Raw genomic sequence first — 13,144 nt, forward strand, 5'->3', positions numbered from 1 at the left:
TGTATGCAAAAACCGAATATGCCCTTGAAATAGAAGTCCAAGTTATGATAGATATTGTGAGAGATATGAAAAGGGATCGAGTAATATGTTTTTATATATATCCAATTTTAAATCCGTTTGAACCGGTGCGAAAATCTTATTTCTATGATTATTTTATCTTAAAGGGTCATAATCAAATTTTGACTCTAGAACACTCGTTAATTAGTCCTAAGAAAGTAGTAGAACCAAATATCTTTTTGGGCTAACTAACGAGAGCCCTAGAACTAAAAATTAATTATAATCTTTTAGGATAAAATGATCTAAAAAATAAGATCTCCGCACCGATTCAAACGGATTGAAAATTAAAGCACTTAATTTTTTCGTTTTTTACAGATCATGTGACATACACATGCCCCTTTGACGATTTTTTGGATCCTAGACTAACGACAGGCTTTATGTGTTGGGAATTGAAAGATAAAGGGGTAGGTCGTAGCGTTCTATAGTAGGAGAGGGTAAAGTGAAAAATGTGTATAGAGAAAGGAGACAACAAGTAATTAATCCTATTTTTTGGGGGCAACTATTTGCAGCCCTATATTTTCTCCCTTAGCCCGTTAAAAATTTTCAACTAATTACAACATGACCCCCTAATGCAAAATGACCTACTTACCCTTATACCTATACATAAAATGACCTATATGCCCTTATGAACAAAAGCCCTAAATTATCTTCTTCCCCCTTCTCCCTAAATCATCATTCACGTTTTTTTTTTTTAAAAAACACACACCAGGGCGACCTCCCCTTGTTCTTCATCTTCTCTTCTCTTCTCCTCCCCATGTTCTTCATCATTCTCCTGTTCTTTGTTGTTGTGGCATTTGGGTTTACAAAACCCAGTTTTTCGATGTGTCTGGTCTGAATAGAATAAAGTAAATAATTTCGATAGCTAACCACTGTAAAATATTATCATACTCGACAGTTAGTTACTGAAATTGAGATACATTTTCAGTATCCAATTACCGAAATATATGTTTCTTGTTTTTGTTGTATGCATTTCCGACATGTAGTTACCGAAATATAATCTTGTTTTCAACAGTTATTTATCGAAATATATGTATAATTTTCGTGTATAGTAGTTCGGCAGTTGTTTACCGAAAGTTGAACATATTTTCGTCATGTAGTTACCGAAATATAATCTTGTTTTCAACAGTTATTTACCGAAAATGTTATGTATGATTTTCGTATATATAGTTCAACAGTTGGTTACCAAATTTTGTACATATTTTCGACATGTTGTTACCGAAAGTGATCTAATTGCTGTTATTGTATATATACATACATACATGTATGTATGTACTCATAGAGAGAGAGACTGACGAACAGAGAGAGAGAGAGAGACTGACACCTTGAAGAGAGGCGGTGGTGCGGCGGTGGTGTTCTGGCAGGAGTGGCAGTGGTGGCTATGGAGGTGGAGGTGGTGGCTATGGAGGTGGAGGTGGAGGTGGAGGTGGTGACAGCGGGTAGAGTGAGAGTTAAAGTGTAATTTTTGAGAGGGGAAGAGTATAATGGGAAGATCAGGTATATTTAATGGGTTATATGGAGAAATATTTTTTTTTAAATATTGCGAATGGGCTATGTAAAGTAGTGGGCTAAGGGAGAAAATACGGGGCTGCAAATAGTCGCGCCCCCTTTTTTTTTTGGGTGCTGCTATTTGCAGCCCTCTATTTACTCCCATAGCCCGTTAAAAATTTTCAATTATACTCGACAGTTAGTTACCGAAATTGAGATATATTTTCAACATCCAATTACCGAAATATAATATTTTTTTTTTGCAACAGATGTTTACCGAAAATGCATGTTCGGCAGTTGTTTACCGAAAGTTAAACATATTTTCGACATGTAGTTACCGAAATATAATCTTGTTTTCAACAGCAATTTACCGAAATGCTATTTATGATTTTCAACAATCATTTACCGAAATGTAATGGGCTACGAGAGAAAATAAAGGGCTGCAAATAGCGGCGCCCTTTTTTTTTTATAGGCAAAATTTTTAGACAAAAGTATATAAACCCCTTCTCAACTATCATTTTTTCTCATGAAAACCCCCTCACATTTAAAAGCGTCCATACAGACCCCCTCAACTAATATCCGTTACTCAAATGACACCCTTCCGTCTTTAAACCGTTTGTGATGAACCCCCTCATCCATAAATTGGACAAAAATACACTTATTGCATTACATACATACACCATTTCTAACCCTTCTCTTTCTTCCCTCTATAAACAGCCTCCAATTAAAATCCAAAATCAACAAACAGGTCTGAAACTTTGGTTGGTGTGTGTGTGTCTATATATATAGGGGTTGGTTCCACCCACACAATTTAAAAAAAAAAAACACTTCATTTCAACCATTAAAATCAATGGTTGGATTAAAACTTAAAAGGACTGTATTCTCCTCCCCCCTCTCAATCACAGATAATCTATCCCTCTCTATCTAAGCTATTCTCTCTTTATACCCTAACCAACTAACCATTGGTTTCGGTGACCTTTTTTTCTCTCCTCCAATACACACACTCTCTCTAAAGAAAAGTTTAAAAAATAGAGATGGAAAAAGCAACGCAGCAGCTCTGTTAACTGCCACCACCATTCTCCTCGATTTCTCTTCGCCCACACCTCTCTCCTTTCCGTCGTCTTCTTCCCTTCTTATTTCTTATCAGCAAAAGAACCACCGCGGCACTTGTCGCCATCGCACCACAGTTTTCGAGCTATTTTTTATGGTTATATACAAAAGGTTGTCTTGAAAATGATTGATGTAAGGAAAAAAGATATTGAATAAAACGAAGAAAAAAAAAACGATTAAAACAACTGATAGAATAAAGGTATAATATAAATGTTATGTGGTCTCCGTGGAACAAAATGATAGTTGAGGGGGTGTTTATATACTTTTGCCTTACGAAAAAGGGTATCATAGTTATTTCCTCCATTCCGTTAACAGAGTTAGCATTTTTTTCGTTTTCAGTGGTTGAGGGGGTCTATATGGGCGCTTTTAAATGTGAGAGGGTCTCCATGGGAAAAAAATGATAGTTGAGGGGGTATTTATGTACTTTTGCCAAAATTTTATTTAAAATTTTTGACAAATGGTATAACAAGATGGTGGATAGGAGAAGGGGAATCCAACCCTTGGGTTGGATAAAAAAATTATTTGGAAAAAGCCCAAACACACCAAACGGGCTAGGCCCCAAAAAATACAACACAATAGCATATGGGCTTGCCTGTTGCCCCAAACAGGCACATCTTGTCAACACCACTGCCTAAACCCTAAACACAAACACCGCCGTTGCAAAAATAGTGACACCACTGTTGTCACCACCTGAAACCCACGACCACCTAACCCCCCACACCCCGCCTCCACCACTCCAATCGACGAGCAAAACAGCCTCAAACCCCAAACACCACACCGCCGCCGAACCACCAGATCTCCACAGCCACAACTCCAAACACTAGCTGCAAGGCCTGCAAGGTCACGCCGAGCCGTTAAGCAAGAGAACGAGATCGCCAAGGAGCAAATCCGGTTGAAGATCTTGCTGCCACAACTCCGCCCAAATGCCGACGCCAACACCTAGCTGTTAGGACAACCGGCTACCCCCAGATGTGGTAGCCAGCGGGTGAACGGCAACCCCAGGAAGAGAAACGGCAGGGAGAAGACGGCAAGACGAAGGCAGAGAAGTGAATCTATGTAGGGAAACGGGGAAAGAAAGAGGAGTATAGGAGGCTATTGCTTGCCTAGGACTAGGAGTAGAGGTTTTGAAATGGAAGTATTGGGTCTAGTGTCTATCTTGCATTGAAGTCCTCTCAGACCTACACTGGGTCCGGCGCTCCAAAACAAGTATACTATGCTTTCCGAGTAATCATTAATAGTAAGATACATTCCTTCTCCATCACCTATCATATACTAGCAGTAGCAGCTTGTACACTCTTGTAGAGTGTAGTTCCTACCTGTTCCACTGAACTCCCATGACTAACAAAAACACACACGAACAATTAAGTCCTGCAGTTGGCAACATCTAATACAGGGATAAAAAAGGTGAAACGACGAAAATAAAAAGAAAATGCCAACAAAGATGATAACTGCAATGGTTCAGCAATGAATAAATAGACTGTAGAATTGTACAACAATTAGATTTCACATTTTCTTTTCCCCTCAATGCTCCATAATCTCATCTGTATGCAAATCCACCTGAACAAAAGATTAAATAAATACAAAAAAAAAAAAAAGACGATAAAAAACTTCAGGAAAAAGCAAATATTGCCTAGCATTGTCACAATTTCTAAATCTTCCTTCAAATGATGAAAGGATCAGGAGACGTGCACCAAACCTTGCCGTGAGACAAGTCAAGAAAGCTACAAAGGAGACGAGAAGTGTGCTTCCTGTGGAAGTAGATGCCAACCTACCCCTTTGACTCACCGAGTTCAATATCCTTCGCAGCTGTTTTCTCAACTCCCTCCTGCAATAGCCTAAGTTCCTCTTCTGTAAGGCTGTTTTTCGAGTGAGGGGTGATCTTGGTATTGGATTGCTTTTCAATCTCCATGGCCCAACTGTATATTATCATTCCAATAACTGCAATGATCATCCCCATAATGTTCTTAAAAGTTAACTGTGAATCAAACAGCAACCACCCCAACGTGAGGACGCATACTGTTTTCATATGACCTAAAACTTGGAAGGAAACTGCTGAGAAGCGTCCAATACAGAGGTATTGGCTCACATTACAGAACACTGCTAGGGAGCAGGAAAGAATAATGAATATCTGCATATATTGAGTGTTAGAGATATTATATGTCAGAGACACAATAAGAATGTACTCGTGCTATATAAAGATAGAATCAGAGAAGACTTACAGTGGCACCAGAAGACATTTTGTAGTTCGCAATAGATTTCCCAGTAAGATAGTAGTCAATGAAAGGACCAAGCAAAAGAAGAGAGAGCGCTTGAATTGGAGCAGTCTTGCTCAATAGTTCAAAAGATCCAATCGAATACTTCTTCTGTAAGGAACCTATCGACTGGATGCAAAGTAAGAAAGCTCAAGTGGTCAACCACAACACCACATGATCAAATAAAACCGTTTGTCCCAGGGGAAAGATGTAATGAAGGAAAATTTGAATCAACAGAGTGCATTACCAAGAGTTAGATAGCAATTGTACATATATATTTCCCTTTGATAAGGAAGATTTCTCTCCTTTATAATTCAAGGTCTCATAAATACAAGTTTTAAGTATTCATAAAACGATTCAAACCCCACAACACACTGGAAAAAGTTTTCAGAGATAAAATTGTTCAATTTATATCACTCCAACTAAATAACATACAGGGTTGCCAGGAACACTTCCCCACAGATTATGAGCCTTAATAAATGCACAGTAGCAGCAGACTCCATTCTGACGGATAAAGTTAATAGTTTTTGTGGCTGAAATGGTAGTTACATGGAGGCTAACAAAAAAAAGGGTTTCAAGGATGAAAGGATGGAAATGGTATTTTTGGATCCCGTTAACAGTAACAAATATCAATGAACCAAAGACCAGCTCTTGCTTCCTTGCTTTATGCAGTTAGGATTGAGTGCTTAAGGGAGGGAAGTATTGGGTTCAAAGTATGACTTTTGAGGTTTGCAGAGGGTATTAATTACATACGGCTTAACATTGTAATGCTTTAAGTGAAGAGTAAGGCACAGAGAGAGAATCAGAAATAAAAATGAAGACAATTCTAGGTAGGGCTGCAAACGAGATGAGCCGAGTTGAGCAGAATTTCAGCATGCTCAGGTTTATTGGTTACACTTTTAGTGAGCTACATCTGGGTCGACTTCAAGCTTGTTCACAAACCTTAATGAGCCAAAATCATACTTTTATGGTTGGTGTACGGATCTAGACTGCAAAGAAATTATTCTGGACATGAGGCTCAAACGTGGAAATGGAGAGAAAGGGGAGGCTCAAATTATGGGACGAAACTTTGGACAACCCCTATCTTCATTTGGGTCTTGAATTACACTCAGGGCCAACAAAGCAATAATATCTAACATATGTTTACCCTCCCTCCCTCTTTTCAAAAATAGTTACGAATGAATAGACCCCAGAAGAATTTCTCTTTTTCATTCTGATCCAAGATCGCGAGCCTAATCAAGCCAAATACAATCGGGTTTATATTTAGCTCATTCATAAACAAGCTTAAAATTGAGGTTCAAGTTCAGTTCATTCAATAGCCAAATAGAACTCGAACAAACTCTTACTGAGCCGAGCCTGAACAAAAGGCAAACAGCCCGGTTCATTTGCAACCCTGAGCCCATACTATGTTTTCGCAAGATTTATGTAAATCAACGGTATTTTGAGAATTTCATTGAGCTAGATTAGACTTCTTATTTGTTCAAAAAGTTGGAAACAAAGATGTCTCATGGCACAATACATTTGATTTCTGATGTACTATTTTCCTTTCCTTGTTCTCATCTAATCCACTGTCTCTTTGGTGCTCAAGTCTCCTAAACAATGTCTTATATCATAGTGATGAAAATTAAGATTAATACCCGCAACCAATACAGTAGAACCATATTACTCATAAGCAAGTTCCATTCTTGTCTGGCGAAAGATTTCAAAAGAGATTGGCAGGGTAGAAGCGCCAACGTATTCCAAAAGGAGGCAGATTGACTTTAATCAAAAGTACGCTCTCAAGTTTACCCACTTATTTTATGTCTTTCTTCGTCATCCCAGTTTCGGTTGCTAAGAGACTTGAGAAGATACAAAGAGACTTTTTTTTGGGAGTCGGGGAAGAGTTTAAGTACCATTTAGTTGATTAGGATACGGTTTGTGCTCCCATTAGAAAATGAGGTTTGGGAGTGAGGAAGCTAAAACTATTCAATCAAGCTTTGTTGGAGAAGTGGCTTTGGAGATTTGCATGTGAAAGGGAGAGATGGTGGAGGAAGGTGGTGGTAGCAAAGTATGGATGTGGATGGGAGAGTGGTCTTCCCTCACTATGAGCTTGCCCTATGGTGTGGCACTTTGGAGGGGTATCATGAATGGGTGGGATGCCTTTACAAAGAATAATCATATGGTGGTTGGCGATGGGAGAAGGGTGAAGTTCTGGGATCATGTGTGATGTGGGGATGTGAGCCTTCGAGATTCCTTTATGAGTATTTATAGTCTGGCTTGTGACAGGGAGGCATCTGTTTCTAATTATCTTCAAGTTAGTGATAGGGCTACAGTTTGGGACATTCGGTTACAGAGGGACATTTGTGATTGGGAGGAGGAGGAGGAGTTGTTATCTTTGCTTGCTAGAGGATATAATACTCGTGGAATAGGAGATGGGGGGACGAGATGCGATGGAAGTTGGTTAAATCAGGATCGTTTGAGGTGAAATCCTTTTACCAATCGTTATGTGATTTAGGTAATACATCTCTCCCTTGGAAAGCAATTTGGAAAACTAGGGCGCCTTTGAAAGTGAGTTTTTTTGTGTGGTGTGCAGCCCAAGGCAAGATTCTTACTCATTCATTGTGCGGTGGCTTGGAAGCTTTGGTGCTGGTGGTGTCATGGTTTGGGTTGCTATGAGCTATGCCGAGGAATGTAGTGGAACTTTTAATCGCGTGGAGGGGTGTCAGAGTTGGGAAGAGTAGACAGCATGTTTGGGCCATGGTTCCTTTTAGCTTGATGTGGATTATTTGGCGAGAGAGAAATTCGAGATGTTTTGAAGGAATCGAAAATTCGTTGGTTAGGCTTAAAAGTTTTTTGGTGAATAGTTTGTATAGCTGGGAGAAAAGAGAGTGTAATCCTTTAATCAGTTTTTAGAGTGGTTTGTTCTTTTCAATTCACACGGTGGTCGGGTGGTGTATAGGGCCTTTTTGTCTTCAGCCTCTTTTTGTATATGGGCGGCATTCCCTTAATGCCTCGTTGCTAATATAATTATTTACTTATCAAAAAAAAAAAACGGTTCACAAAGCATCATTACCAATGTAACTACCAAAATTCAAGAGGGAAAGTACAAAAGCACTCACAATTTGTTGCAATGATGTAGACAATACTGCTATGCAGGCACATAAGAAACCTTTGGCGTTAACTTTGACGTCGGTTACGGTGCAAACACCCACACCTATGACCACAACCACAACAGACAACTTAACCTCCCTTGAATAACGCTTGTTATGAAGGATCCACTCCATTAAGCAAACTACTGGTATCATGCTCAGTTTTGAGATCTGCACACAAAGGAAGACACAACAATATTTAGTTGAATATATGGGAAAGATGACCATAATTAAGGAATGATAGAATTTTGAGACCACTACTTCTGAACAAATAATAAACTCAAAAATAGGCTTTCCATTGTCACCTCACTTATCATCTAGGTCTAAAATAATCCTGTCTCCGCACCTCACGTACCATTATTCCGCAATACAGTGAATTTGGCAACAGCCGAACTATTTTCATCTTAGAAGTTCAATGGCTATTCATGACAAATCTGAAGACAACCAGAGAATTATCCCAAAGGAACTAAAATATAAATTGTTTGTCCTCAGTGGTTGTTAACAAGTTAATGACATTACAGCATACAAGAGATGAAGAGAGTGGAGGATGAAGAAAAAAAGATAGCAACGGTGTTTTGTAGAATCAATTGAACTGGAATAGTTACCCCAAAACGTGAACTACTTCAATCAAGTGAAGATAGAGAAGGGCGTGTGTATGTATGTATATAGTAGCATTTTTGTACATGTGTGTAGACAAAAACGAATGAAAAATCGCCTAATTACAATTCCAAAATCAAAATAGGAGAGTAAAAATTGGCAGAATTGAGCAAAATTCCAAAGTTTTAAAATCCAATGGGAAAATCTCCTAATCACCGAATTGCAGATCAAAAAAAGACAAAGCAAATGGCAAAATCCAAATTCCAACCCCAACTTTTCAACCAAAGGAAAATCTTCTAATCACAAAATTGTAACAAATAGCAAAAACCAAAGGAAAAAATCCAAATCGAATCCCCAACATCACAAAACACTGAAAACCTAAACTCTAGCAAATTGCAAAAGATGAGTGGTGCCTTGGTCTCGAATTGGCTGCTGGAATTGACTGAACTGATCAAAGTCATCCTTGTACACTTCTCATATCAGTCACCGGCTAGTGAAAAACGCAGGAGAAGAGATTGTGGCTGATTTTGCTGCCGAGGATGGGAAGGCAGTGGGGTGGGGTGGGGAGGGGGGGTGTGGAGTATTCAGCAGCTGCGGAAAGGGGGAAAGGTAGACAAATGGGAAGAAGAGCATGGAGGGTGGTGGTTGGGGAAGGGGAAGTGTGGGGCTAGTTGGTGGGAGAAAGATCTCTGCTTCACGGGTTCAAATCAGGAATGTAGGAGCTAATCCAATGTGCTCAAGTTCATCAGAAATCTGTGATGGATGGTTATAATAATGGTTGCATCCACTGTGCTCAAGCTCATCAGAAGATTGTCACGGACGGTCATAAATTATTGTTGTTGGTTAATAACACAGAGTTATTATTTGGTGTGGTCGAGATTTAAGTTAAACTACACAACACTGCAACAGGAGAGTGCCACATCTACATAAACATTTCCCATCAATTAGCTTAGTTAGCAAAGGCAGATGGAAGGTTGAGGTTGTTAAAATGTTCAAAGATCAGGGTTTAACTTGAAGAAACTAAAAGCCTGGGGGTTTAACTTGAAGAAACTAAAAGCCTGGGGTTGGATGTGTTACAAAAACTAAATCCTGGGGTATTCAAGTAACTTTCCCCGTATTATTTGATATCTTCCTTGTATCATGGCTATGCTAACCAGATTGGTTTACTATATTTGAGTACCATCCAGGATGGCATCTTACATGCACCACTCACATAGGTTATGTGACTGTTTACGTAAAGAGGTGTGTCGCCTAAAGCGCCACATCATAAGGTACCCAAAGGTAGTCAACTACATTCATCAGAAGGGATAGATGTTAACATAGCCGCTCCCAACCTTAGACTTTTCTGTGTCATCATGTCATTGCTTCCTGCCCCCACTTCCTGCAACTATGCATTGAGGTTGCCTCTTTTTTATGTTTTCCTTTTTATTAAGTACAGTTTGTAGCATTATAAAATACTAGGATGATCCCGTGCTATGTTATGCACGCCAATTGAAAAAATATGACATAAAAATGATTTGAAGAACGTATTTTACTATTTTTCTTACCGCAATATGTGTAACTAGAGATAGATAGATAAATAGATTTGATTGATCTCCATCTAATAGAGTTTCTTCAAATACTATGTTATCTTATTGTTTGGACCAATTGAATTGTAAAATAGTTAAAACATAAATATATTTAGAAGTTTTGGGTTTGGTCACTTGTAGCACACATGGGCTTCTCATGAAAACACCCATGAAATACTATATACTAGTATAGAAGCATCTAACAACAGTTAAAGAAAAATCTAAGTAGACAGCACTTTAGGAATCCATACCTGGTAAAAGCCAACAGAGTTCAACATGAGGCTCAAATTCATCCCAGTAATAGACGTATTGGCAACAATTGAGAACCAAAGGAGTTCCCAGAGAGGAACATGTTTTGACGAGGAGTAACCTGTCGCATTGGACACCATTCCAACTAATGCAGTTACAGCAAAGTGGAACCCAGTGAGAGTTGTGGCTGGACAAAGCAAAATAGGAAGAACTGGTCAAACTGGGATCAGTTAAAAAGCAAATTTCGATGCAATAAAACAGAGAATGCATTCTCCATGGGTTTGAATATTGTTATTACAGAAAGGTTGCACCCATTGGATGGTGAATATAGATGGTGAATTTCCATTCAGTGGTGACTCTTGGAGGTGACTATTTCGTTTAAGTATACAGAATAACAAGTCAGATTAAACCTCCGACAAAAAGTATTGCGAAGTTCTACAAAACTTTTGTGTCGTGGATAATGGTGTTGTTCCATCATTGTAGCACACCAAACCATGAGTACGGGTATGTTCTGCTGAACCGCTGCCACATTGGTTTGATTTCCTAGAAGGGCAAAGGATGTAATGATGTGAGAGTAACTTGTTTTGCCACACCTTAGGGGCTTTGCCCCTAAGGTGTTTGGACCTCGGTCCACTAGGTTTTTTTTTTCATCCAATCCAACCATTGGTTGAATTCCCCTCCCTCTACCCCCAACTCGATGTACCCTTTGTCAAGTTTTCTGAATAAAATTTTATTGCCTATATAAAAAAAAAAACTTGTTTTGCCATGGACATTAGTACACAGGTAGTTTCTCAGATAGAGGGAAGACCATGGTTGATTGCTTATGGCTTCTTTGCTAAATTCAATATCATTACTCTCTAACAATATTGCTCAAAACTTATGTTTGTATGGATATGCAATCTAATCAGACAACTATAAAAGGATTAATAATACCACAGACCTCATAGTATTGCATCTTTCACACTTGGTAGGATTGCATGTCCGAATCTGGATGGGAACAATTTGAAGTTTTAAACCAAACATTGCATATGTGGCTCTCTGGATATATAGTCTCATCCTATGCTCATATCCCATTAAACAAGCGGGCCCTTATCATTTATTCCATGAGATGTAGGAATTAGGATGGGAATGTGACAGATTGATTGCTCTAAACAATCAGAAGGGTGACCCATCTATGCAAGAAAAAAGCAGAGAAGACTTCAAATTTCAGCAATTAGTTTAACTCATTTCGGTATGACCAGTTTATTCAGTTTCGCAATTGGTTTTCTTCTTCATCTTGGCCGAAACAATATGGGGAACTGGAGGATCTTATGAGATTGAGCACTATGCATGGTTTGTTATTCTAAATAAACCCAACCCAGTATGAGTGGAATTGAAAACTTGAAGAAGCTGAGGGCTTTGAGTAGTGAAATTGAGAACGCAAATGAAACAAATACCAGCAATAACTTAAAAATAAGGATTCATAAGCACGTGTGTGTGAGAGAGATATGTGTGTGTGTGTGTGTGTGAGAGAGAGAGAGAGAGAGAGAGAGAGAGAGAGAGAGAGAGATCAGATCCAAGGGTGAGGGAAAGTGAAACTGACCAAAGCTGAAAGCATAACCATTGGGCGACATAAGCTGCTTGTTGGCCATGATGATTCCGACTGAACTTATCACGTTCATCGCCCAAGCACCCACATCCGACAACGCCGAAGGTTTTTTCTCCCCCTCCATTACTTTTTCTTCCGATCTCATCTCACCGGCCGACTCTTGCACTTGCGGTTATACAAGCACAAGAAAAAGGATCTGTCGGTTGAGATAGATCTCAGAGAGTGACGCAGATATTAATATCCAAGTAAGAAGAAGAAAAAGAAGAAGAAGGAGAAGAAAGAAGAAGAATACTCCGACGAAATAAAAAGAAAGAAAGAGGGCTTGGCTTTATGGGATTCAAACGGTCCTCCTTCCTTCCCCTCTGTTTCCTTCTCTCCTTAGACTTTGGGAGATTTTTGGAGTACTTGCTGAACGCTAGACTGTCAATGCGTTAAATTAAGACTAATAGGAATATGATCACATGGAGTAACATCTATTTTCCAAAAATTAATAAATACTTGATGTATTCTCCCTCACTTATATAATTCCGATCATGTGGTGCAATTTATTTTATAATGATGGACACGCCACACATCACATTTTAGTGGTTTTGTTGTCCATCTCGATCTATTAGGACTAATAGAATGAATTATTTGTCCAAAAACTCGGTAAGGGATGTTTTCCATTAATTTAGAATTTACTAAATAGACTAAAACAAAACTTTTCATGAATTTTAAACGGGTCATTCTCCTCATATACATCAATAAAAATTTCATTTAGCGGAAACAATTTGATTATTACCATTAACTTGCAGCAAAAAATATAGTGGAAACTACCCTTGAAGACCTTTTCTTTCTTGATATATACTCCCTCCGTCCCTTTATTATAGTCCAGTATTCCATTTTGGGCTGTCCCTTAATAAGTGTCCATTTGGTAAGGTTAGTGGGTAAAAATTGGTACATTGTCTATTTTGTCCCTAAAAGTAGATTCCATTTTGAAAAGTTAGTAAGTAAAAAGTGTAATAATGATGGGTAAGTAGAGAAAATAGAGAAAAAAATTGATGTGAAAGGTATAATGATGATGTTTTTTTAATAAGTTGGAGTTACGAAGTAGGACATTTAAAAAGGGAC

The 13,144-nt window shown here is 38.7% G+C and overlaps 1 protein-coding gene across 1 annotated transcript; it reads right to left on the bottom strand.

Annotated features, from left to right (window-relative positions):
* Window positions 1–4,097: 4,097 nt before the first annotated feature.
* Window positions 4,098–12,455, bottom strand: LOC131334849 (UDP-rhamnose/UDP-galactose transporter 2). Its single transcript, XM_058370143.1, has 5 exons — window positions 12,029–12,455; window positions 10,449–10,633; window positions 8,003–8,203; window positions 4,872–5,033; window positions 4,098–4,780 (listed from the first exon to the last, which is right to left on the bottom strand). The coding sequence occupies exons 1-5, from the start codon at window positions 12,177–12,179 to the stop codon at window positions 4,421–4,423; spliced, it is 1,059 nt and encodes a 352-aa protein (XP_058226126.1). The 5' UTR covers window positions 12,180–12,455; the 3' UTR covers window positions 4,098–4,420.
* Window positions 12,456–13,144: the final 689 nt, after the last annotated feature.

Source organism: Rhododendron vialii, chromosome 7a (genome assembly GCF_030253575.1).
Source record: "Rhododendron vialii isolate Sample 1 chromosome 7a, ASM3025357v1".
Lineage (NCBI taxonomy): Eukaryota > Viridiplantae > Streptophyta > Magnoliopsida > Ericales > Ericaceae > Rhododendron > Rhododendron vialii.

Excerpts from the sequence above, each read along its gene's own strand:
- LOC131334849 (XM_058370143.1), bottom strand. The coding sequence starts at position 12,179 with ATGAGATCGGAAGAAAAAGTAATGGAGGGGGAGAAAAAACCTTCGGCG. Across the intron at positions 8,204-10,448 it reads ACTCTGTTGGCTTTTACCAG|ATCTCAAAACTGAGCATGAT; the intron begins GTATGGATTCCT and ends CTTTGTGTGCAG. Across the intron at positions 4,781-4,871 it reads AAATGTCTTCTGGTGCCACT|ATATTCATTATTCTTTCCTG; the intron begins GTAAGTCTTCTC and ends CAATATATGCAG.